General features: G+C 38.3%; 1 protein-coding gene across 3 annotated transcripts in view; it reads right to left on the reverse strand.

Annotated features, from left to right (window-relative positions):
* Nucleotides 1–1,836: 1,836 nt before the first annotated feature.
* The window catches only part of STAG1 (STAG1 cohesin complex component), a 422,866-nt gene continuing 397,376 nt past the window's right edge, over nt 1,837–27,326 (reverse strand). For all 3 annotated transcript variants that reach the window (XM_077752340.1, XM_077752338.1, XM_077752339.1), the window contains 6 exons: nt 11,359–11,564; nt 7,252–7,426; nt 4,831–4,941; nt 4,207–4,321; nt 2,337–2,417; nt 1,837–2,244 (listed from right to left, as the gene is read on the reverse strand). In XM_077752340.1, the coding sequence (XP_077608466.1) occupies nt 2,221–2,244; nt 2,337–2,417; nt 4,207–4,321; nt 4,831–4,941; nt 7,252–7,426; nt 11,359–11,564 (712 nt within the window). In that variant the 3' untranslated portion in view covers nt 1,837–2,220. The remainder of the gene's footprint in view (nt 2,245–2,336; nt 2,418–4,206; nt 4,322–4,830; nt 4,942–7,251; nt 7,427–11,358; nt 11,565–27,326) is intronic.

Below are 27,326 nucleotides of genomic sequence, written 5' to 3' on the forward strand. Positions count from 1 at the left end.
AGACCTCCTCTTGAATCACAGACAACTTGGCCTACCCACCTTCTCCAGGGAAATCCAATGAATGAAAGAAAGTGAACTAGTTCTAATTTCTTCCTTAAAGGAATAAAACTCAGTGATACAGTTACCAAATTATCAAGAGTGAGCAAACTCTCGAGCACTGGGCCAGAAAATCATCTCTTTGAGGCTTTACCTAGTAAGAAAAATAGGATGACAAGCCTGATTTTGAATAGTTTATTAAAGGAAAGGTGAAGCATCAGTTTCAAATTGTACAAAAGGAAAAAAACCTCATATTGCAAATGTACAATTTACAGAATTACTAGCAAAACCAATCAAGGAGACACTGAAAATACAAAAATTCGATTGACTTCAAACTGAACTGCAAACCCATTTGAGTAGATATTAAGCCTTTTTTTTTTTTTTTTTTTTTTTTTTTTTTTTTTTTTTTNATTCTAAGTCAGCATCTGATTTCCACATGAAACTGTCAAGCAAAGGATCAATCTGTGCATGTGCCAGGGCACCTCCCAGCTTCCTCCCTGGCCAGAACCACAGGCAGGGTTGATGCTGGTGGACAGTTGAGTTGAGTTATTCCTGCCCCTGCATGTCCAGTGAGGCCCACATTTCTGGAAGAAATCGAGACCCCAGCCCCTCAACCTGGAGCCCAGGAATTACTAAATTAGCAGATATATTTTTGGTGACCAGGTTTTTTCAGAACTGTACAAAGACTGAGAAAAATCTGTTTTGTGTTTACTAAAAGAATGAATAGAATAATCCATTTGCTTTCCCAACAAAAGATAATCAATTATTGGGTGCACAGATTAGTAAAAAAATGCTTTTCATTTTTGGTAAGAAGGGAAAGCCTCATGATTCCATTGCAGCTACTTTAAAAACCAGCCCAGAAACAGCTGTGGATGGATTCGTTTGGAATTGAGGCTTACTTTTAAAAATCAGAAAGGAAAAAAGTGGGCTTTTTAAAACAATAGCAGCAAGTCATAAAAGTCTAAGCAGAATGTAATTCTAAACCATTGAAGGCTGTCCTGAAGATCCATAATTTCTTTCCCCAAAATAATTAATATGCACATTTAACACTGAAATGTAGCTGTATTTCAAGGTAAGCTTAGGAACTTCACCCTCTAAAGCACAGACTTCTATGCAGCACATACTTCTATAATTGGTAAACTTAATTCACAAAATTAGCGCATAAGGTATTAAGTGCATGGGAAGTAGACACAGTTATGTTACACTTAAAAATTACTTTTGAATGGCAAAGAAGTTCTTCATGATTATCTTTTTAAGAAAACGGAAGTCTATGTAACTTGAATTTGGCAGGGCATGAAATAAGTAGTAAAAACAGCAAACTGATAACTTGAGAACCTTTTTGTTTTTCTGAGAATACTTTATTTGCTGGTAGAAGTTGCTAAAAATGCACAGAACAAATACCAATAGAAAATGTACTGTATTTGAATCTCCCTACTCTATATAAAATGAATGGTGTACAGCATCTGTTGGAAAATGGCTGCCTGGACATTTCTTATTTTATGCCCCCTTATAAATAAAAATAAACCTTTTTATTCAAGAGTATATAAAATCTGGGAATCCATATCCACAGAGGGTGTGGTTTTTGGCAGAGATGCACTGTCAGAATTTCATCTTAGCTTGTTGATATTCTGCTCCTCCGCATTTCTGTATTCCACAAGGTCAACCAAATCCAGTGAGCTCCAAAACACTCTTCAGCAATTAGGATGAGCTGCTTACTCATAGGTTTAATAAAAATGGTTAGCTTTTAAAACATAAAAAGGCAAAATGTTAAAACGGTTTTTAAATTGTACAACAGGAAAATAAAGTTAAAAATATTTTTTTTTACTCAATGCTGAGTTTTCATAAAACAGGTGTATAACAGTGTTTATCTTGACAGCTGTTTTAAAAATTTAAAATTTTTTCCTCCCTCCAGAAAAACACACACATCTGTACTGGGATGAGTCCAATATTAGAACACAAATGATTTTTCAGGTCAGTCTTTCTGAGGTGACATTCACCAACATTCCCTTGGGTAATTTACATGCTCCTCTTCTGTCACTGCAAAAAGGGATTGACCTCAATCATTTGATTAAAAAACAAATCAGATCACATCAAAAGTGTTTTCTCCCCCATACAAGCTATCACAGTATATAGGCCTCTAGCTCTAAATAATAGAGTTCCAGATTTGTAAATTTTCTTCAGACTTCAGAACATAGGCATTCCAAATCCCTAGAAAAATGAAAAATACAATTAATTTCATGCATAAACAAGACCTAGAAACCATAAATAGAAAGTGGTAATAATTTTAATTTAACATTTACTGAATCGTCTTCTATGATAGCTGCAGAATCAAAGAAATCTGGCCTCAGCTCAGCTCGTTCTCGCCGATTTCTTGATGGGGGCTGGAAAGAGAAGCCAAAATGTTTTCGTAAGATACATTAAGACAATGGACTGTGATAATAAGCAGCTAATATTTCTGATGGTATCACAAAATAGAGCTATTAAAGATAAAAAATTGAAACGAAAAGAATGTGGCTTTTGCATGGAGCACACATTAAAAAAATATTTCAAATTACAATGAATAAGCTGAACATGTAAATGCATATAATTTAGGGGTCCTACAAACATAGAACATGCCTCTGAATCATGGAATGATTAAAAATCGATCCTTGAATTCCTCAAAGTAGGCAGACGGAAAGTTAGTGATGGGAGTGGAGAGACTGGAGGGACATGATTGCCTTTACATTTCTTAGAGAAGTTTTTCATTATGGAACATTCAAAACCGACAAAGCAAAATGTTACAGGCTAAATTATGTCCCCGCAAATTCATACATTGAAGTCCTAACCACCAGTACCTCAACGTGACTGTTACTTGGACAGAGGACCTATAAAGAGGTAATAAGGGTAAAATGAGGTCATAGGGATTGATTCTAATTTTTAAAAAATATATGAGGCGGCTGGATGGCTCTGTTGATTAAGTGGTTCAATTTCGGCTCAGGTCATGATCTCGCAGTTTGTGGGTTCGAGCCCTGTGTCGAGCTCTGTGCTGACTGCTCAGAGCCTGGAGCCTGCTTTGGATTCTGTGTCTCCCTCTCTCTCTGCCCCCCTCTCTCTCAAAAATGAATAAACAACATTAAAACAATTTTTTAAATAGTTTTAAAGTTTATTTTACTTACTCTGAGAGAGAACATGGGTGGGGCAGACAGAAAGGGAGAGAGAAACCTACTCAGGCTCTGCACTGTCATGTCAGCATGAGCCCAACACGGGGCTCAAACTCACAAACTTAGACATCATGACCTGCGCCAAAATAAAAAGTTGGTTGCTTAACTCACTGAGCCACCCAGGCGCCTCAATCCTCAACACAGAGGAAAGATCACATTAAGATAGAGGGAGAAACTGGCTACTTTTACAAATCAAGGAGAGAAGGCAGAGAATGAAATAAATCTTGCTGACACCATGATCTTAGACTTCTAGCCTCCAGAGCTGTGAGAAAATTTCTATTAAGCCACCGAGTCGGTCGCATTTGTCCTAGCATATCTCTAAATACATGAAGTAGTATGATGAACTCCCATGTACCCATCGCCTAGCTGCATCAACTGCCAAATCTTTGGCCAATCTGTTTCATTGAGTCTCCTGTTTTTTTTCTATGTCATTTCACCTATAACTACCTTCAATATGTATCTCTGATGGAATTAAAAAAATATATATAACCACCATGCATTACTCTCCATGACAAAGTCAATAATTTAATATCACCTACACCTAGGCCATATTCAGGTTTCCTTACTTCAAAGATGTTTTTTTCACACTGAACAAATATGGTCCGTGTTCTGTGTTTGGTTGTTATGCTGGAACACACTCTATACCATCAGACTCCAAGTGTGTTTCAGAGACCAGATGTACACTATACTGAAAGGCAGATATAGTGTGAACCTCTTCTCAAGAAGGGAAGGAACCAGTTTCTATTACTGCCAGAAATTTACAATCTGACTGCTTGGAAAGCAGGCATGAGAAACACAGCTCATCCAAATGCCCTAAAAAGCATGCAATTGGTCCTACCCGCTGCTATTCTATGTTACCACTTCCACACCTCTCCCCCCTCCCCATGGGCTTCTGCAAACAAGAGGATGATCATCTTACACCAATGCCTTTACATATTTTAAAAGAAGAAAATGTACTGAATTTCTTTACCAGATCAATAACCATGGTGTCTTCAAATTCTTCATTCATATCTTCTAACTGGCTCCGGGATGACATCATCACATCCTCAAAGATGGGCTCAGCATCTTCCTCCATTAGGCCCCGACTGATAAGGAAAAACCATGGTCAGAAGGCTGTTCAGACTCATCAAATCTGGAGCCCTGGCTCTTTCTTATATTAGGTCTTCTAATCAATGAAAGCACACCTTCCAGTTAAAATCCACAAACTATGATCCTGAACTATTAAGGATCATTTGTTTTATTCAAGATTTCATCTCATCAAAAGAAGTACAATTTAAATGCAGTAACAAATATGTGTTAAACAATACTATGTGATTGGTAGTATTATCCCATATTTACAAATGAAGACTCTGAGGCACAGAGGTTTCAGAGTTTACCCAATGCCACATAGCTGGCAAGTGGCAGCACTAGGATTTAAATGCTGAAAGCCTCAGCAGCCCATACCCTCCAATCCTATTCTACATGGCCTAGCATATCCTGAATTAGGACCTTAACTACTTTTCTAAGACCAAATGTCAAAGGAAACCAATCATTCCACAAAATGACCAGCATCACATAGTCATCATGTTTTTGCAACACTTGATGTAATACTTACACGGCATGCCTTACTCCAGTTCTCACTTTCATGTAGTTCATTCCTGTTCTGTCTTTCCGATTTAAGTCTTCTAATTTTGGCTGGCCTAACCAAGAGATCTGCATCTGAGGACTAAGGGAATAGGAAAACATTAGTCATTTGTGGCAAAAGATGAATTTCGCTCATCAGTCCCATGCTAAAAAGGCCACCATTGGCTTGCCTAATCCCCATGTATGGGGAGTTAGCTGGATTTACTCAAGTCATGGGTGAGACACATCATTACTGAAGGTTCTACCTTTGCAGAAATGACAGTTGGTTGCCCAGAGATGCCTAAGTCTCTAAGAGAAGCTGGCTGTGGGTAGTTGTTAGGTGTAAAGGAAACCAAAGTATGTCACCCCAAATACTGCTTCTGAGAGAACAGTTATTTTGAACTGAAGGCAGTGAAGAAGTGGTAAATACAGAAAACCTCCTCGTTTTCTGCCTAAAGGCAGGATGAATGCTTGTTCTGTGGTAGACAGATGCTTATCAACCCAGAGATGACACCAGAGCAATGTGCAAAGAATCCTTCCTTACTAAACTAACCTTACCTTCCTAGTTGAGGAAAATATGGACTACATAGTCCCTAAATCTCTTTGTCTTGTCAATTCTTCACAAATTTACTCTTTGTCTAAAAGGTATAAAAGCTCCCTGCTTTGGTCACTTCTTCAGGCCTTCATTCTCTGCTGAAAGCTCCCCTGGACATGTAAAACATTCAATAAAATGGGTATGCTTTTCTACTGATCCATTTAATTTTCAGACCCAGTTAGGGATCCTCAGAGGGTTGAGTAAAACTTTTCCCTCCCCTGCAGTTGTTTAATTTACCAGCTTTGTTCCCCAAATCTCAGCCAAACAAGAAACTGCTTCTGAGACCTTGTATCCAGCTGCTGACCTGGAACCAGTGTTCCTGCTTGGACAGCCAGTCCCCTAAGGGACAGAACGGATGCTGGCCTTGTGGGCAGAGCTCTCCAGAGTTGAACAAGGAAAGGTATTAACACATTGTTTTCTCAGTCCTTCTGAAAGAATCTGGGTTCAGGTGCATGCTGGGCCGAATTTTCACCTGTCCTCTATACTTACTGGCACATGGACACTTGCATAAACATGCTTTTTGGAAATTTTACAGGATGTAAACCTTAATGATTTTTATTTTTTTAAAAATGTTTTATTTATTTTTGAGAGAGAGAGACAGCATGAGCAGGGGAGGGTCAGAGAGAGAGGGAGACACAGAATCTGAAGACAGGCTCCATACTCCGAGCTGTCAGCACAGAGTCTGACACGAGGCTCGAACCCATGAACCATGAGATCATGACCTGAGCTGAAGCCAGATGTTCAACCAACTGAGCCACCCATGTGCCCCTACCTTAATGATTTTTAGTAGGTAACATCTGCCACAGGAGAAGCTGTCTTTATATCATGTGGGGTTACCACCTTGATTAAACCTATAAACCTATAGCAGGGAAAAGTAGACCACAGAGGGGAAGAACAGACCAGGGAAGTAAGGCTGCTCAAATAAGGAAGAATCCACCCTCTAAGAATGCTCTTATGCAGTGGCTGTCTGACAACGATTATCCTTTCAGCTTTGAAAAAAGGCAGATCCTTTGAGCAAACCTAGGATCTGAAAAATTCTAACCCTTCCTCTTTCCATTTTCAACCTGCTAAATGTTTTGACTTCAAGTGAGAATTCTCTTTTCCATCAGAGTGAATCACAGCATTTTATTCCCATTATGAATACAAACACAAGAAGCTAGGAGAATTTCAAAGATAGATGGAATACAACAAAGATAAAGTTCTTTTATAGCAAAAGTCATACTATCATCTTGCCTGTTCCAAAACTTTCGGGGCCCTGGTACTAGAAAACATTAATTACTACTAGCATGGAAAAAGGTAAGACTTCAATTCTCTTAGAGAAAAGGCAACTGTTCTCAGAATTTCTCGAACATCTTGACAAATACCTTAATCCCTAACAGTTTAACTTTAAAATATAAACTTGAGCAAGACAAAGTACTATTAATTACATGGATGATAAAAGGAATAGTCTATTTATTTGTTCAGACTAGGACAACCACAGCAGAAATTCTTAGGCTTTCTTTCCAAGGAAGTAACCTGCATGTCTTTTTTTGCAAGTCCCTGAGAAAAAACAGACCTGCCCAATGATAATCTGTAAACTCCAACTGAAATCAGCACTTAGTGACACACCATGTTTTGAAGGTCTCCGGACTCTGAGTAACTGATATCCACAAGTGTGGGAAGACTTATTATATATCTTCTGAAATAAATCATTTAGCCTCTGCTTGTGGTTTTTTGTCATGAACTGACCAATAATATGCTTTAACAAAGTTTTTCTTTGATAGTTTTTCTTTAACAATTATAGGTTTTATGCCAAGAAAATAAATTTTTACTACTTACTTGTGTAAAAAGTCAGGTTCAGAACCATGTTCAGTCTCAGGTTCCTGAATCTGTTCTCCCACAGGCCTGCTATTCTCCCGCAGTACAGTGGAAGTGAGCTGTGGTGCTGGCAGGGGCCCAGGAGTCTGAATCATGGTGTCGGTCCTGTTTAGCCATGTATTATCCAGACTTTCATCTGTAAAATTCCAGTTAGAGTCACAACGTGTCATTAGTAGAATGAACTCTGGTAGAAATTATAGCACAGACTAGAAGAGCACGGCTTCTGGCTTAAACTGTCTAGTTTGAATCCCAGTTATACCACTCACCTGTGTGACTTTCTGTAAGTTACTAAACTTCCAAAAGTCAGTTTTCTCATACATCCTAACATTATTCTGTCTTCCGAGTCCCTCCATTTATAAGGATTAATTCAACCACAGAAGGGGAAGAATGGGGCCAGGCAGAGACTCCTGTAACCTTGCTTTGCTCAAGCAATAAAGGGCCTATATGCTGGGTCTAGGAGGGGCCCCATGTAGCAGTACCTAAAGTCTGGTGGGCCTTTAACTGAGAAATCAGCAAATCCCACTGCAAAATTGGGATATTGGTCACTAGAGAAAAAACTCTGCCACATTATTCATATGGGGATGGGTTAAGAGGCTCACCGTTTTCATGCTGTTAAGTTCTACCTCTTTAGGGAAGCCCTTCTCATTCACTCTACTCAGCCCCCACTTCCCATTCTCCTTTAATTTCTAGAGGATACACAATCATTCCTACTTACTAAGGATTTAATTATACGATGGCCTGTGTTGTCAGGTCATTTGTCAAGTGTATAGGTTATCTCTTTAATTAGAATTAAATTTCTTCAAGGGACCAGGAAGTATTTCTTCCTTATTCTGAAGATCATTTACGAAGATCTGAACAGATTAAACTATTATTTGAATATCTATAGTCTGATATAAAGTTATAGAATTATATAGTTTCTACTGTAAACATTCTAAGTTATTTTCTTAATATGGGTAGACTCAAAAGTATCACTCTGCTTTTCTTTCTGAAGAACTAAAAAAAAATTTCAATCACAAAGTACACAGTATGAATCCTACTGTTTTTCTTTCTCCATTAAGTCTCAGAGATATGTGCATGTTAGGTTCCTTATGTGCCATCAAGCATCGCATATCTCAGTGTTTCAAAAATTGTCAAGATACATGTGTATGTTCTAGATCGGCTTCTCAGTTCCTGCAAATACTTACCTATTGTCTTGTTAAGGTCATTTCACTGATCTGAAACTCACTACTGAATCTTTAACCAGCAAAAAGAGGTTTCATCTTCTTTTATTCTTTCAACATTTAGTTAATTCCTAACTTTTTTATCTTCTGCTGCACTTAAAATTTTATTATAAGAAAGGTACCATCTAGGTTCTTAACCTGGTAAACCCATCTTTCAGCTCTACTACATACCATCTTTCCCAGAAAATCTTTCCTGATTCATTAAGAGTTTGATCACTCCCTGTATGTTCCCAGAAAATCTTTTTGGGGCCACCAGAGCACTTCCCTTGCTGAACTAAAATTGCCTGCTTCTGTCTTGCCATCTACTATGAGCCTTTTTTTAAAAGTAGGTTTCATGCCCAGCATAGAACCCAACATGGGGCTTGAACTCAGGACTCTGAGATCAAGAGCTGGACATTTAACCAAATGAGCCACCCATGCATCCCCTGAGCACTTTTTTTTTTTCCTTAGTTTATTTTCAAGTTGGTTTCCATATAACATCCAGTGCCCATCCCAACAAGTGCCCTTCCCCATCCCCATCACCCCNAAATGAGCATTTTTATCAATACTTTATCTCCAGCATTTTGAAAGGTGCTTAGGTGCTTGGTAAAAACTTAATAAATGAATGATTAACTTCAGGAAGAACTCACTCTTCTTGAGGCGATCCTGCTAACCTCTAAGCGTTCCTCAATGAAGACACTTCTTACAAAGCTTTCTCATCTTTCTTCCAAACAAATGAAACTGCTGCCTAGGGATTCTGGGCACATGACTTACCTTAGTCGCTTGGTAAATTTCAAGCTCACACACAGCAAGTCTTCTTTTTTGCAGTTTAATAACTACCAAATTAAGTTATCTGGTCCAGACATGGTAATACTGAAGATCGTAATACTGACTGCCCCATTAGTGAATTATGTGTGGTTATGCAGACTGTCTAAGCTTTAGTTTCTTCTGTGTGAAATACAGATAATAATGTTGAACTCAAGAGTTCATTTATAAAACATTTATGTGGCACTGTGTGTGCTTTACAAATGTTAGTCAAATAAATGATTAAATGCTAATAATGCACATAAAGCACATTCCTGGTACACAGCAAGAATTTGATGAATTTTGGAGAATATGAAATGTTACATCTAAGAAGAGCTATGAGTAAAAATACCTATATCTCTATATCTAGAAGATGTATGTTTGTATGTATATGTGTCTTACATTTAGGTCTTTCATTTGAGTTTATTGTTGTGTATGGTGTAAGAAAATGGTCCAGGTTCATTTTTCTGCATGTCGCTGTCCAGTTTTCCCAGCACCACTTGCTGAAGAGACTGTCTTTTTTCCATTGGATATTCTTTCCTGCTTTGTCAAAGATTAGTTGGCCATACATTTGTGGGTCCATTTCTGGGTTCTGTATTCGGTCCCATTGATCTGAGTGTCTGTTTTTGTGCCAGTATCGTAACTGTCTTGATGACTATGGCTTTGTAATACATCTTGAAGTCCAGGATTGTGATGCCTCCAGCTCTGGTTTTCTTTTTTAGAACTGCTTTGGCTATTCAGGGTCTTTTGTGGTTCCATACAAATTTTAGAATTGTTTTGTTCTGGCTCTGTGAAGAATGCTGGTATTATGTTGATAGGGATTGCATTAAATGTGTAGACTGCTTTGGGGAGTATTGACATTTTAACAATACTTGTTCTTCCAATCCATGAGCATGAAATACTATAAATATTTTCATATCTTTGATTTTCTTTGAAATACTGAGGACACTGACAACAGCAGCTAACATTTACTCCATGTTACCTTTGTGCCAAGCTCTGTGCTATTATAAACTCCATGTATACTAAGTGTTTCACTTAGGGTATCTCATTTAATATTTATAATAGCTGACAGGATAGGTATTCTGATCATCCTTTATTTGATCAGTGATTGAGGCTCAGAGAGATTAAGTAACATGTTCAAAGGTCATATAGCTTAAAACTAGAAGCCAACTGTGAATTCTAGAACTTTGAATTCTAGTACTCTGAAATAGTCAATAGTCAATACAGCCTCCCCAATGATGAAAGAAACAGATTTAAACTCTAATTTTGCTGCAGGTTTTAGCAAAGCATTCATGAGTCAACTAGTTTTTAGGCAGCAGAGGTATGATGCTGAAAGGTAAATAGAAGGCTGTAAAAAAGGAGCAGTGGAGCAGGATTCAGATCACTGCCCTCCTCTCTTGGTTTGGAGAACGTTTATTAGGAAAAGTGTGGAGATGGGGGAAGGTTATTTGAGAAAATAAACATTTTTACTTTGAGTTTTCTTAGTTTAAGAGTAATGCTCTAATAAAGCAATGTTTAGTCTTTTTGGATATATGAATAATTACCCATGATCACATTTTCATGACAATTCAACTCCTTGTTTCCCACAGTGCATGAACATTATAAAATCAGAGTCAGCTTTCATTATTTTAATGCACAAAAATAAATTATATCCTGGGGTAGAAATCGAAAGCTGTTTTGGTATGTTCAATTTGCTGCACAGGTCTACCCTCAACTTATCAGAATCTCTTCTATATTAGGATGAATTTTGATAATTAACATTATGATTACCTTATTTTCAATTTTAACATATTGGAGGGACTATGATATGGGGGACCTATTTTATAAACCTTCATAACTGTTTTCTCTTTTTCTCTGTACCTATCTTCCTCTGTGTTTTATTCTCTTCCAACTTCTTTGTCCTTGACCCTTTTTTGTTCCACTTTGTTCTAACCTTTGAGTATGTGACAATATACAAGGAAATAATATGCTTAACAGTATTACCTTGCTTCAACAGATTTGCCACTTTATTTACCTTTACAATAGTAAGCAAACTACTTGTCTCATAGGGTACAAGTAGACTTACCTTCTACTCGTTTTTTGTGAAGTGGGGGTCGTCCTTTCTTATTCCTTACTGAGGAAGTTTTGCTGCTGCTACTTCCACTGTTCACAGACATTCTATCATCTTCACCTCCAGTGACTAATGAATTTCTATAGGAGATAAGTGGAAGCCATACATCTTCTCTCCTTTCCATCATCTGCTCCGTAAGGAATTTTTCTAGGTATGAGTGACTAGAAACACAACATAGGAAACTGTGATTTTCACAGCAGCACTGAAGTGCTTCATGTATCACTTATTTAATTTTTTCATAGACTGAGGCTCTCTCTCTGAAAGTTATGAAGAATCCCTAAGGGCACACACATTAAACTGTTAATAGTGGTTACCTTTGGAAAAAGAGGGATGAGAATGTAAGGTTTTGCTGCACATAGTACTGGAGTGCTTTTATTGTTCCAATTTTAGTACATGTGCTGCTGAAGTGAGCACTGGAATGCTTTTAAATAGGCGAATGTATTACTAAGGCTGTGTGTGTGTGTGTGTGTGTGTGTGTGTGTAGTGTGTGTGGTGTGTGTGTAGTCTTTCCTATACTAATACTAAACAAAAAAAGTCAAAAGTTTAGCTCAAAAGGTTATTGAATTTTCTTTTAAACTTCAAACCAGGGCAGGATTTCTTTCTTTTCTTCTTCTTCTTCTTCTTTTTTTTTTTTTTTACAAATAGTTTATTGTCAGGTTGGTTTCCATATAACACCCAGTGCTCATCCCCAGAAGTGCCTCCTCTGTGGAGGGCAGGATTTCTATATGGTGGAGGAGCAAGGAGCTAGGCATATCCTCTCCCCAGCAAAACAACTTTTTAACTGGTGAAAATGATAAAGGACAATCATTTAAAATCTTTAGAAATTGTCGTAAGGGCATATAGCAAATGGAGAAACACTTATTCAAGAAAATTCCTAAATCTCAGTAAAAACAGTGAGTTTGTTGTATATGTATCATAACATGTTCCGCTCCCTTGTCCCCTCTCCTCCACCACTGTGCTGTGCTATGGAGGCATTACTCTGGTAGTTCTCCTCTGGGTAGACATGGCTAAGAAGACAGGGGCTCCCTCTTTCTCTAGCTCCTCATCTAAAGCTGCCCTGAAAGAAGCTCTATTCTGGACAGCAGCTGGGAGGAAGGAGGCTCCCTTCTTCCCCATCCCCTACTTGTCGGGTAGTGACTCTCTCCTAAGCACAGCACGCTGAGAACACCTGGAGGGAGAAGCTGACAACCAGGGCTTACCCCTGGCCCCCTGCTCACAGAACAGGGGTGTTCTTCTGGGAGAAGAGGAATGCTGTCCCACCCCTAGCTCCTGTTCAATGGCATAAAAGTTCTGCCCAGCAGCCAGAGAGTAGATCAGCCAGAAATTTAACAGAGAGACCCAGAGAAAAGATAGTCAAAAAGAGCCCTCCTGGAATCACAGACAATCCTGGAAGTTGGGAAGGCTCTGCACATAGGCTTAAGCTGTACCCACTCATGGGCAAAAAGAACAGGGGATGAGGGCGGTGTTGAAATCATTCCCCAGACCCCACATTGATCTATCAACACAGGGAGGAAGCACCAGGGGCTTAAGCACAACTGCTTACCAAATACTAGTTGAACAATAAGCTGCTCTGACCCAAGAGCAACTCTTAGAAAGCCAGGCTTGAAGATAAAATCATAGTATACTATTTTCCAGTTTTGCATGTAAGGAGCTTCAAAGTTGTTACTGCAACATAACAAGTAAAAATCTCTACAGACTGAAAAATCGGCAACTTCCTGGATCCGTAAGAGAGGAAAATAGCTGTCCCCAAGATTGGGAGTTATATGTGAATACAGGAGGCAATAGCTTATTGGAACAGACTCACGAGTGGGAACCATCGCTGGGGTAGGAAAACCTGAACTGTAATTCACAAACTGGGGGCAACTTGGTAGCGCAGCTGGCTAAGCGTCTAACTTTGGCTCACATCATGATCTCACTGTTTGTGAGCTAGAACGCCACGTCGGGCTCTGTGCTGACAGCTCAGTGCCTGGAGCCTGCTTTGGATTCTGTGTCACCCTCTCTCCCTGCCTCTCCCCCATTCATGCTCTGTCTCACTCTCTTCTTCAAAAAGAAACATTAAAAAATTTAATTCACAAGTTGTTGGAAGCTCACAGTAGACAAGTCTGAGAGTTCAAAATTCCAGGAGGACCCAGTCCAGGGGGACCTCTCCATAATATATGATTTGCCTCCAGAAGCTCAACCAGGTTTCCACAGTAAATATTAGAACAAACTCCTCTGTGTTTCCAGCTGGGGGAGAGGAATAGGAATCATTTTGAAATCTGCTAGAGTATATTGTTCTTAACAAAGCCTCTCCTCAGGGGAAAATGGTAAAGCAGAGCAAAACTTACTAGGATATTATCAGAGCCTAGCTGATCTGGGAGAAGGGAAATATCCAACTCTAGCCCACTCCACCCATTATGTCCCAAATATGGGCTAAGAAAAAAAAAAAAGAGAAATACATGAGAGGTTCACAGTCCAGAGGCATAGGTTCACTAAAAGACTGAGACCTATAACCACAGGATTATAGATTGTTTCCCCTCCTCCCATACCTCATCACCATATTACTAAAGGTATATTTATAGCAGTTCCTTTTACCTAGAACATAATGTCTGGTTATCAAGAAAAAATTATAAGGCATACCAATGGGCAAAATCACAATTTGAAGGACAGAGCAAACATCACAATCAGACATGGCAGAAATACGAGCATTATCAAACGGAATTTAAAACAACTCTGATCAATATGCTAAGGGATCTAATGGAAAAAGTAGACAGCATGCAAGAACAGATGGGCAACAAAAGAAGACAGATGGAAACCCTAAGAACCAAAACAAATGCTAGAGATAAAAACTATAAAAGAAACAATGAATGCCTCTGATGAGCTTATCAGTAGACTGGACACAGCTGAGGGACAAGCCTCTGCTCTAGGGGGACAAGCCTCTGCTCTAGGGGACACAGCAAAATAATCCATGAAAACCAAAAAGCAAAGAGAATGAAGAGGGAGGAAAATAGAGTATTCAACTATAATACAACTACAAAAGGTGTTAACATAACGGGAATGTCAAGGGGAAGCAGGAAAGAAAAAACTGCAACACTAATTTAAAACAGAAATGGCAGGAGCACCTGGGTGGCTCGGTCTATTAAGCATTCAACTTCAGCTCAGGTCAAGATCTCAGAGTTTATGAGTTCGAGCCCTGCTTTGGGCTCCTTACTGACAGCTCAGAGCCTGAACCTGCTTCGGATTCTGTCTCCTTCTCTCTTTGTCCCTTCCCCCGCTCATGCTGTCTCTCTCTCCTTCAAAAATAAACAAACATTAAAAACAAAACAGAACAGAAATGGCAGAGAATTTTCCCAAATTAATGTCAGAAACCAAACCACAGATGCAGGAAACTCAGAGAATACCAAGCAGGATAAAATGACAAAAGAACTACATCTAAGCATACTGTTTTCAAACTACAGAAAATCCAAGACAAAGGAAAAATTCTCAAAGTAGCCAGAGGAAAAAAATACTTCATCTATAGGGGAATAATGATATGAATTCTATCTAACTTCTCCTTAGCAACCATGCAAGCAAGAAAAGAGTGGGGTAAAGTGTTAAGAGAAAAACTCCATCAAAGTAGAATTCTGTGCCCTGCAAAACTCTCCTTCAAAAGTGAAGGGAAAATGAAGACTTTCTCAGATAAATAAAAATTGAGAGAATTCGCTGCCAAGAGACCTGCTTTGCAAAATTAGTTAAAAGAAGTGCTTTAGAGTGAAGGAAAATAATATAGGTCAAAGACATGAATCTATATCAAGTAAGAACAATGAAGGAGTAAGTAAAGGTAAAATAAAAACTTAAAAAATTTTTTAATGTTTATTTATTTTTGAGAGAGACTGAGTGTGTGTGAGCAGGGGAAGGACAGAGAGGGAGGGAGACACAGAATCCAAAACAGGCTCCAGGCTCTGAGCCTATTCCTGAGGCAGGGCTTGTAAAGAGAAACTGCAATTAGAAATACATGAATCCACTATCACAGCTGGAGACTTAATCCTGTATCAGAAATGGACAGATTTAGTAGCCAGAAAATCAGTAAGGACATAGTTGAACTCAAATACACCCCTCAGTCATATCAACTGGATATAATTAACATCTACAAACTAATCTCATCCAAAAGCAGAGTACACATTTTCCTCATGTTCACCTGTAACATTCACCAAGGGATCACATTTTAGGTCATAAAACACATCTTTTTATTTAAAAAAAATTTTTTACTGTTTTATTTATTTGTGAGAGAGAGACAGTGTGAGCAGGGGAGGGTCAGAAAGAGAAGGAGATACAGAATCTGAAAGAGGCTCAGTCTCTGAGCTAGGTGTCAGCACAGAGCCCGACATGGGGCTCGAACCCACAAACTCTGAGATCATGACCTGAGATGAAGTCAGACGCTTCAGTGACTGAGCCACCCAGGTGTCCCAAACACATCTTTGAAAGAAAAATGTTTTTATTTATTTATTTTGATAGGGAGGGAGGGAGAGAGGGAGGGAAGGAGACAGAGAGAGATACTGAGAGAGAGAGAGAGAAACCGAGTGAGAGAACCCATGCACTCGAGCAGGGGAGGGGCAGAGAGAGAATCCTGAGCAGGCTCTGAGGTGTCAGTGCAGAACCTAATGTGGGGTTTGATCTCAGGAACCATTAAATCATGACTTAAGGCGAAATCAAGAGTTGGATGCCTAACCAACTGATCCACCCCAGTCATAAAGACATCTTAACAAATTTACAAGAACAGAAATCATACAATGTCTGCTCTTAGACTACAATGGAATTAAACTAGAAATAAGTTATCAGGAAGATACATGGAGACTAAACAAAAAAGTGTTAAAACACTTTTAACACATGATACAAAGAAGAAATCCCAAGGGAAATTTTAAAATGTTTTTAACTAAATGAAAATAATAGCACATCAAAATTTGTGTAATGCAGTGAAAGTAGTGGTTAGAGGGAAATTAAAGCATTGAATGTATGTATCAGAAAAGAAAGATCCAAAATCAATAATCTAGAAGCTTTTATCCTAGAAAACTAGAAAAAGATGACCAAATTAAATCCAAAGTGAAAGAAAAGAAACAGAAAATCAGAGTAGAAATCAATGAAATTAAAAACAGAAACAGTATGGAAAATCAACAAAATGAAACACTAGTTCTTTGAAAAGATCAATAAAACTGATTAGTCAGCCTAAATGAGTGGGGGGGGGGGAAGAAGCTACAAATTATTAATACCAGAAATTAAAGAGAAAACACCATTACAGATCCTATGGACATTAACAGGAAAATAAAGGAATACTATAAACAGGTTTGTGCCTGTATATTTGATAATCCAGATGAAACAGCCCAATTCCTTGAAACACACAACTTGCCAAATTTCATACAAAAAGAAAGACAATCTGAAAAGGCCTATATCTATTAAATTGATTCAGTAACTAATAACTTCCTAAAACAGGAAGCACCAGGCTCAAATGAGTTAACTGGTGGTTCCACCAAATATTTAAGGAATAAACCTACCAATTGTCTACGATCTCTTTCAGATGACAGAAGCAGAGGCAATCCTTTCTAACTCATTCTACGAGGCCAGCATTATCCTAATACCAAAATCAGACTAAGATATTACAAGAAAACTACAGACTAGTATCTTTATGAATATAAAGCAAAAATCCTCGTCAAAATATTAGCCAAGTGAATCCAACAATGTATATAGAAAAGGAAATATACACACTATGATCAAGTGGGATGGAACCCAGGAATGCAAAGCTGGTTCAACATTTGAAAATCAACATATTCTATCACATCAACAGGCTAAAATAGAAAAATCAGTATCATATCAATAAATACAGAAAAAGCATTTGACAAAACCCAACACCTATCCTTGATAAAAACTCTCGGTAAACCAGAAATGGGATTTTCTCAATTTATCATCCACAAAAAACTGTATAGCTAACATGCTTAATGGTGAAAAACTCAAAGATTTCCACTAAATCAGGTATAAGACAAGAATGTCCCTGCTCACCAATCTTTTTCAACACTGTACTGGATATTCTAGTTAATTCAATAAGACAAAAAGGAAATATAAAGTATACATAGCAGGAAGAAAGAAATCAAACTGTTACTGTTTGCAGACTGACATGATACGATGTCTATGTACAAAATCCTAAAGAACTGACAGAAAAACGCCTCCTGAAACTAGTATGCAACTGCAGCAAGGTTGCAGGATACAAAGTTACAAGTGGAATTTGAAATTAAAAACATAATGCCATTGGGGCACCTGGGTGGCTTAGTCGGTTAAGCGTCCGACTTTCGCTTAGGTCATGATCTCGCGGTTTGTGGGTTCGAGGCCCGCGTTGGGCTCTGTGCTGTCAGCTCAGAGCCTGGAGCCTGTTTCAGAGTCTGTGACTCCTTCTCTCTCTGACCCTCTCCTGCTCACGCTGTCTCTCTCTCTCTCCTAGAAATAAATAAAACATTAAAAAAAACCAAAAACATAATGCCATTTACATCTGCACCCCCAAAAATGAATTAAGATATAAATCAACAAAGAATATACAAGATCTATATGAGGAAAACTACAAAACTGATTAATGAAATCAAAGAACTACATGGAGACATGTTCCATGTTCATGCCTACAAAGACAAAGTATTAAATCAGTTCTTTCTGACTTCATCTATAGTCAATGCAATTCCAATCAAAATCTCAGCAGATTATTTAATGGATACTGACAAGTGGATTCTAAGGTTTATATGGAGAGGTAAAAGACATAGAATGGCCAATACTGAAGGAGAATAACAAAGTTGAAGGACTGACACTATACAACTGGAAAACTCACTATAAACCTATAGTAAAATCATTTTCCAATACCTAAGTCTATCAAATTGTCACACTGTATACCTTAAGCTTATAAAACATTATATGTCAAATTTATCTCAATAAGGCTGGAAAAATAAAGCAAAATCTATAGTAATTAAGATAGTGTGGTACTGGCCAATGAATGGACATACAGATCAATGGAACAGAAAAGAGAACGCAGAAACAGGCCCACCTAAATATAATCAACTGATCTTTGTGACAAAGGACAAAGGTAATAAAATTCAATAAATGGTGTTGAACTGGATGTCTAAAACAAATAATATAGACAAAGACCTTATGTCCTTTATAAAAACCAACTTAAAATAGATTATAAACCTAAATGTAAAATTTAAGACTCTAAAACTCCTAGGAAGTAATATAGGGGAAAACCTAGAAAACCCAGGGTATGGCAATGACTTTTTAGATGCAACACCAAAGGCAGGGTCCCTGGAATAATTGATAAGGTGGAGTTCATTAAAATTAAAAACTTCTGTTCTGCAAAAGACACGGTCTAGAGAAAGAGAAAACAACCACAGACTGGGAGAAAATATTTCGAAAATATTTATCTGATAATGGAATTGCTATCTAACATATAAAGATCTTTTAAAACTCAACAATACAAAAAAAAACAACCTGATTTAAAAATGGACTACAAATCTGAACAGATACCTCACCAAAGAAAATATACAGGTGGCAAATAAGCAAATGAAAAGATGCTCCACATCATGTCATTAGGGAAATGTAAACGTAAAACAAGATACAACCAAACATCTATTAGAAAGGCCAAAATCCAGACCACCACCAAATCATGGTGAGGATGTGGAACAGAAGAAACTCTCATACATTGCTAGTAGGAAGAGAAAATGGTACAGCAACTTTGGAAGACAGTTTGGCAGTTTCTTATAAAACTAAACACCATGTGATCCAGTAATCACAAGCCTTAGTATTTACCCAAAAGACCTGAAAATTTATGTCTTTATAATTACCTACACATGGATGTTTATATCAGCTTTATTCGTAATTGTCAAATTTGGAAGCAACCAAGATGTCCTTCAGTAGGTAAACGGCTTAATCAATTGTGGTATTTCTAGACAATGGTATAATTCTCAACATGAAAAAGAAATGAGCTTATGAAGCAATGAAAAGACAAGGAGAAACTTAACATTCATATTACTAAGTGAAAGGAAGCTTATCTGCAAAGGCTGTACACTCTGTGATTTCAACTATATAACACTCTGGAAAAGGCAAAACTATGGAAACAGTAAAATGATCAGTGGTTGCTAGGGATTGGGGGATGTGAGAAAAGATGAACAAGCACATCACAGAGGATTTTTAGGAAAGTGAAAGAAGTACTGTGTATGATTCCATAATGATGGATGCATGTCATTATATATTTGTCTAAGCCCACAGAATGTACAACATCAAGAATGAACTATAATGTAGTTAAGCATGAACTTTGGTGATTTTTGTCAAGGTAGGTTTATCAGTTATAACAACTTTATCATTCTGGTGGTAGATGCTGATAATGGGAAGACTATGGATGTGTAAGGACTGGGTGACACATGGGAATTCTTCCTACCTTCCCCTCAATTTTGCTGTGAACTAAAAACTTCTCTAAAAATTAAGCTAATTCAAATCAAATCAAATCAAATCAAATCATATAGTTCTCTGTTAGTCTGGAAGAGTGCATACACTCAAGGCTGCCCTTCTCAGGAGCAATCAGAGAGGGAACTTCCAATCTGTTAGTCCTCTGGCTGACTGTGGAGCAAAGTAACACCTCTGAACCGTGATAGCAATCTTCAAGCGACACATCAAAGAGTAAAAACTAAAAATCTAAAAGGCCAAGGAGGTTTAGGCACAGCCTTTGATTAATGAATCTAATGCTGACATAGGGTTGACTCCTAGGAATTCAAGACAGATGATAAAAAAAACAGGGGAAAAAATCTGAGTAGGGATAGCAGAGGCTGCACACTGTAAGAGAAACAGACTTCACAGAGCTTGTTCATCCAAATCTCTAAAGAAATGACCAAGCAAACTATATCAATGTGATATTGGGTGCAGTGAATCAGTAGAAGAGTACCTAAATTATTATTTCACAATGTATCATATATGCAACATATTATCTAAATTGTTCATTTTCAACAAAAAAATTATGAGACATGCAAAGTAATAAGGAAATGTGACCTACATGTAGCAGTAAACAAGTGAGCAATAAAAGCAGTGGCCCACAAAGATTGCAAAGCAATATTTTTAAAATGTTCAAAGAACTAAAAAAAAAACCAACATAAGGAATGAAAAGTATGTCACTATCTCATTAAACAGAGAATAAAAAGATAGAAATGATTAAAAAAAAAAAAGAACCAATGGAAATTTTGCATTTGCAAAGTACAATAACAAATTAAGAATTCCCTACAGGGACTCAATAGATTTGAACTGGAAGAAAAAATAGTCAGTAATCTTGAAATTTTATCAGTAGAGATTATGTATTCTGAAGAGCAGAGAGTAAGAATGAAGAAAAATGAAGAGAGCCTCACAAATGTGGGATATCATTAAGTGCACTGATAGGTGTAGTGGGGGTGCCAGGAGAAGAAAGGAGTAGAAATACATTTAAAGATATAATGGTTAATTACTTCCAAATTTGGTGAAAAAAATTAAGCAAGATAAATGCAAAAAGACTCACACCCAGATGCATCACAGGCAAAATACTAAAAGCTAACACTAAAGGAAAAATCTTGAAAGAAGAACAAGTAACTCATGATTTCTCATTAGATGCAATGGAGGCCAGAAGGCAGTGGGATAGCACAGTCAATGTACTGAAAGTAACACACTAATCAAAATATTTTATCTAGCAAAACTGTATTTCAAGCTAAAGATAAAATAAAGACACTCCCGGATGGAATAAAAGCAGAGAATTTGTTGTTGACCGATCTGATTTAAAAGAAATAATAAAGATGTTCTTCAGGCTGAAAGCAAAATAATGCCAGAGAATACACATGAAAAAACAAAGATAGCTGAAAGGTAATTACTTAAGTGGTTATGAAGGACAATGTAATTGCATATTTATTTTTTTCACTGATTTAAACAGGAATTGTATAAAACAATATGTATCACTGTATTGTTGAGCCAATAACATACAAATATAATATATTTGATTATAATAAATACGAAAGAAGTAGGTGGGAGCAAAGATACATTAGTGTAAGGAAATGATGCCAGATGGTATAACAAATCCACAGGAAGAAATGAGGAGAACCAGAAAGAGTAAATAAGCTTAATATAACAGGCACCCAGGTGGCTCAGTCAGTTAAGTATCTAACTTCAGCTCAGGTCACAATCTCATGGTTTGGGAGTTTGAGCCCTCATCAGGCTCTCTGCTGTAGAGCACAGACCACCTTGAATCCTCTGTCCCTTTCTCTCTCTGCCCCTCCCCCACTGACACTCTGGCTCAAAAATAAACATTAAAATAAAAGAAGGTCTGGGAGGGGGCAAGATGGCAGGGAAGTAGGGAGCTCTGTACATTCCACTTTCCCCCATATCTCACACGGAAAAGATCTGAAGCCATAGGAAACCTTACAGAACCCAAGAGACTGGAAGAAAAAGGACCCAGAATCCAATGAGAAAGCCTTCTAACGTGAGTGCGAACTGGGGAAGGGGGGAAGGTAAAATCGGGCCAGAATCGGAGAGTCTAGGGACAGGGGCGATCCCCCTCTGCGGGGAGTGAAAGGGGAAAGAGTTTGCAACCCGTCAAGACACAGTCCCTGTCGCTGGGAAACAGAAAAACCTCCACTCGGGGCACAGAAGGACCGTGCGTGCCAAATCCTTGCGCGCCAGGTCCCCGCGAGCCAACTCCTCCCGGAGTTTGTGCTCCTGGCGGGCTGGACCCTTAGAGGAGCTGCGTGCCTTCGCGCCACTGTGCCTGGCTGGCAGGACTCCTGGAGGAACCGCGTGTGCGTACAGGGCCTCCGCGCTCCTGGCTGGCAGGAACTCTAGAGGGAAGGCGAAGAGCTTAAAAACTGGGAGATTTGCCCGCGAGTTCATGTTTCGGGTGATGGGACACAGAGCGACCTGGTTTCCCTCTCTCCAGTGGGCCCGGCGGGCCCCGAAGGCAAACCCCCGCCCATGCTCCCCAACCGGACTTGGAGAAGGGAGCAGCAATTCTGGCTCCATCCCCAGGGCTAGGCAAGAGGCCTGAAACTGCCCCGAGGGGATCACCTGCGAGGTGTGTCCACAGCAATTTCAGTGGTGCCTGCGGACTGGGATTTGGAAACTAGGCCTGGCCAGGGTTAAAGAGTGCAACCCACTTTGGCTGTGCCCCCCCCACGAGGAGGTTACACACCCAAAAAAGCGAGGTGCAGCACTTGGTTCAAGAAGGGACTGGAGCGCCGCCACTCTACTCCCCACAACCAGCAAGGCAGATCTCCCGCCTGACGCAGTGGATCACACCACACCCATCCCTGCTTGAGAGCTGCCCTCCCCCCACCCCCCCCTTTTTTTCCCCAGAACACTGACCTGATTAACTCTAATCACCGGCTTGCTTAAACAGTCACATCTAGTCCATTCTGTAGATGTAAATTCTACACCTACCGACCTTTTCATCTCTTACCCTCAGGAATAATTACACTATATAGTTTCTCTGGAAAACACCAGCGTCCTTCTCTCACCTATCCAACCATATTCCACCCTTTAGCTCTTTGAAAAAAGCTTCTTATCCCTTCTGCCTGTTCATTCTATTTCCAATATTGCCTTATCCAGCCCTGTCTTCTCTCTCTTTCTCTATGCTCTTCAACCAGCACCGCATACACCCGGCTATTTAATTGTAGCTGGGAAATTCGGTTATATGCTTTAAACCGTTCTTTGTCCATCAGTTTTCTTTTTTCATTTCCTTTTCTTCTTTTTGACGTTTTATGTATTTTTTTATTTTCCATTATTTGCCTTCCCTCCTCCGTCTTTTCTCTTAACTTTTTCATTTTCCCTCTTGGATTGCATGTTAGTTGGATTTGACTGTGCGTTTGTGTGCCTCTGCNAACAAAATCCATCTATATGCTGTCTACAAGAAACTCATCTTAAACTGGAAGATACCTTCAGATTAAAAGTAAGGGGATGGAGAAATATGTATCATGCTACTAGAAGTCAAAAGAAAGCTCGAGTAGCTATACTTATATGAGACAAACTGGACTTTAAATCAAAGACAATAACAAGGGATGAAGAAGGGCATTACATAATAATTACAGGGTCTATCCACTAGGAAGAACTAACAATCATAAATGTTTATGCACCAAATATGGGAGCACCTAAATATCTAAAACAATTAATCACAAACAGAAACAAGCTTATNACGGGAAAGATAGGAAATCTAAACAGACCCATAACTAGTGAGGAAATTGAATAAGTGATCAAAAATCTCACAAGAAATAAGAACCCTGGACCTGATGGCTTCCCTGGGGAATTCTACCAGACGTTTAAATCAGAAATAATCCCAATTCTTCTCAAGCTATTCCAAAAAATAGAAATCAAAGGAAAACTCCCGGACTCATTTTATGAAGCCAGCATCACTCTGATTCCCAAGCCAGACAGAGATCCAGTTAAAAAAGAGAACTAGAGGCTAATATCCTTGATGAATACGGATGCAAAAATCCTCAACAAGATACTTGCAAATCAAATCCAACAGCACATAAAAAGAATTATCCACCTTGATCAAGTGGGATTCATTCCTGGGTTACGGGGATGGTTCAATATTCGCAAATCAATCAGTGTGATCCATCACATCAACAAATGAAAAGATAAAAAAGCAGATGATCCTGTCGATAGATGCAGAAAAAGCATTTGACAAAATACAGCATCCCTTCTTAATAAAGACTCTAGAGAAAGTCGGGATAGAAGGTACCTACTTAAACATCATCAAAGCCATCTATGAGAAGCCTTCAGCTAACATCATCCCCAACGGGGAAAAACTGACAGCTTTCCCCCTGAGATCAGGAACACAACAGGGATGTCCACTCACCACTGTTGTTTCACATAGTGCTGCAAGTCCTAGCATCAGCCATCAGACAACCAAAGGAAATCAAAGGCATCAGAATTGGCAAAGAGGAAGTCAAACTCACTTTTCATAGACGACATGATACTCTACATAGAAAACCGGACAGACTCCACCAGTAGCCTACTAGAACTGATCCAAGAGTTTAGCAAAGTTGCAGGGTACAAAATCAACGTACAGAAATCGGTTGCATTCTTATATATCAATAATGANGTGAGAATAAATAATAATAATAATAAAAAAATAAAAGAAGGTTAATGTAACAAACTCTACAATTAATGTATGCTGGACTCCAGTTCTTCTCTCAGGACATTTAAAACACATACAATTATACGAAATAAAATTATAATAATGTACTTTTGGGTATATAACATAATTAGATACAGTATGTGCAACCATAATGACACAAAAAAGAAAGAACAAAAATGGTGCTATATAGAAGTAAAGTTTTTATATTTCCTTAGAATAAATTTGAAGAAATTTTGATAAGATGTTTATTTTAAGGCCTACAAAACCACAGAGGAAATAACTCAAAAACTACAATTAAATAATTTTGATGTAAGGGGCACCTGGGTGGCCTAGTCAGCTGGTGTCCGACATAACCTCACAGCTTGTGAGATTGATCCCTGCATTGGGCTCTGTGCTGACAGGTCAGAGCCTGGAGCCTGCTTCTGATTCTGTTTCCTCCATCCCTCTCCATCCCTCCCTCATCCATGCTTTCTCTCTTTCTCAAAGAAACATTAAAAAGAAAAAAATTTTAAATAATTTTGAAGTAAAATGTTACACTAGAAAATATCCACTTAATGTAAAAGAAGGCATGGCCAACTAATCTCTGACAAAGCAGGAAAGAATATCCAATGGAACAAAGACAGTTTCTTCAGCAAGTGGTACTGGGAAAACTGGACAACGACATGCAGAAAAATGAACCTGGACCACTTTCTTACACCATACACAAAAATAAACTCAAAATGGATGAAAGACCTAATCGAAAATCCTCGAGGAGAAAGCACACACAAACCTCTCTGACCATGGCCGCAGCAACTCAACATGTCTCTGGAGGCAAGGAAAACAAAAGCAAAAATGAACTACTGGGACCTCATCAAAATAAAAAGCTTCTGCACAGCGAAGGAAACAATCGGCAAAACTAAAAGGCAACCAATGGAATGGGAGAAGATATTTGCAAATGACGTATCAGATAAATGGTTAGTATCCCAAATTATAAAGAACTTATCAAACTCAAAAAAATAAATAATCCAGTGAAGAAATGGGCAAAAGACATGAACAGACCCTTCTCCAAAGAAGACAACCAAATGACCACCGACACTAGAAAAAATGCTCAACATTAGTCATCATCAGGGAAATACAAATCAAAACCACAATGAGATACCACTGATATGCTGTTTCAAAGGGGCACATGCCCCCCAATGTTTACAGCAGCACTTTCAAGAATAGCCCAAGTATGGAAAGAGCCCAAATGTCCATCAATGGATGAATGGATAAAAAGATGTGGTATGTATATATATATACACAATGGAGTATTAATTGGCAAACAAAAAGAATGAAATCTTGCCATTTGCAACAACATGGATGGAACTAGAGGGTATTATGCTAAGAGAAATTAGTCAGAGAAAGACAAAGATCATATGACTTCACTCATATGAGGACTTTAAGATACAAAACAGATAAACATGAGGAAGTAAAAATAATATAAAAACAAGAAGGGGGACAAAACATAAGAGATTCTTAAATATAGAGAACAAACAGAGGGTTGCTGGAGGGGTTTAGGGAGGGAAGATGGGGTAAGGACATTAGGAAATCTACTCTTGAAACCATTGTTGCACTATATGCTAACTAACTTGGATGTAAATTAAAAAATCAATAATTTTTTAAAAATATAAAAAAGGCAATAAAGGAGGAAAAAACAAAAACATCTCTAAAAAACAAACAGTATAATGGCAGAAAGTGAAGCGTCTGACTCTTGACCTCAGCTCAGGTCAAAGACAAAAAGGCAGAAAGTGAAAGGATGGAAAAAAGGTATACTATACAAACAGTAAATAAAATACTCTTGGAATGGTTATATTAGTAACAGACAAAATAGATTTTAAGACAAAAGTTACTAGAGCGAGGGAATGACATTTTATAATGCTATTTAAGAGTCAATCCATCAGGAAGAGAAAATAATTATACACATGCATAACAAAAGAGCTAGTACCAAAGGGCATGAAGCAAAAAACTGACAGATTTGTAGGCAAAATAACAATTCAGTAATAGTTGAGGAGACTTCAATACCCCATCCTCAATAATGGATAGAACAACTTGAGAAAATATTAACAAAGAAATATACTTGAACAACACTATATAAAAAAACACCCCAAAACCCCAAAAAACCATAAGCCACCTGACCTAACAGATATCTCAACACCACTAAACACCACAGAATACATATTCTCTTAAAGTACACATGGACCATTCTCCAGAATAGACCATATATTGGTCTATAAAACAAGCCTGAATAAATTTGAAAGGATTAAATTATACAAAGCATGTTCTTGGGGCGCCTGAGTGGCTCAGTCTGTTACTTATCCAACTTCAGCTCAGGTCATGATCTCGTGATTCGTGAGTTCAAGCCACCCATATCAGACTCTGTGCTGAAAGCTCAGAGCCTAGAACTGAATCCATTTTGGATTCTGTGTCTCCCTCTCTCTCTGACCCTTCCCTGCTCATGTTGTCTCTCTCTCAAAAAAATGAATAAAACATTAAAAAAATAAATTTAAAAATGCATGTTCTCTAACCACAATGGAATGAAATAAGAAATCACTAATGGAAGAAAAATTTGGAAATACACAAATATGTGGAAATTAAATACTCCTTAATAACTAAAAGAATACATCACAAAGGAAATGAAAAAACTCATTGAGATGAATGAAAACAAAAATGTAGCATATTAGAATCTGTGAGATGCAACTAAAGTAATGCGCAGAGGAAAATGTATACCTGTAAATGCCTAGAGTAAAAAGGTTTTCAAACTATGGCTGCCCTCCCCCCCCCC

This window comes from Crocuta crocuta, unplaced genomic scaffold (genome assembly GCF_008692635.1).
Source record: "Crocuta crocuta isolate KB4526 unplaced genomic scaffold, BGI_CrCroc_1.0 scaffold580, whole genome shotgun sequence".
Taxonomy (NCBI): Eukaryota; Metazoa; Chordata; class Mammalia; order Carnivora; family Hyaenidae; genus Crocuta; species Crocuta crocuta.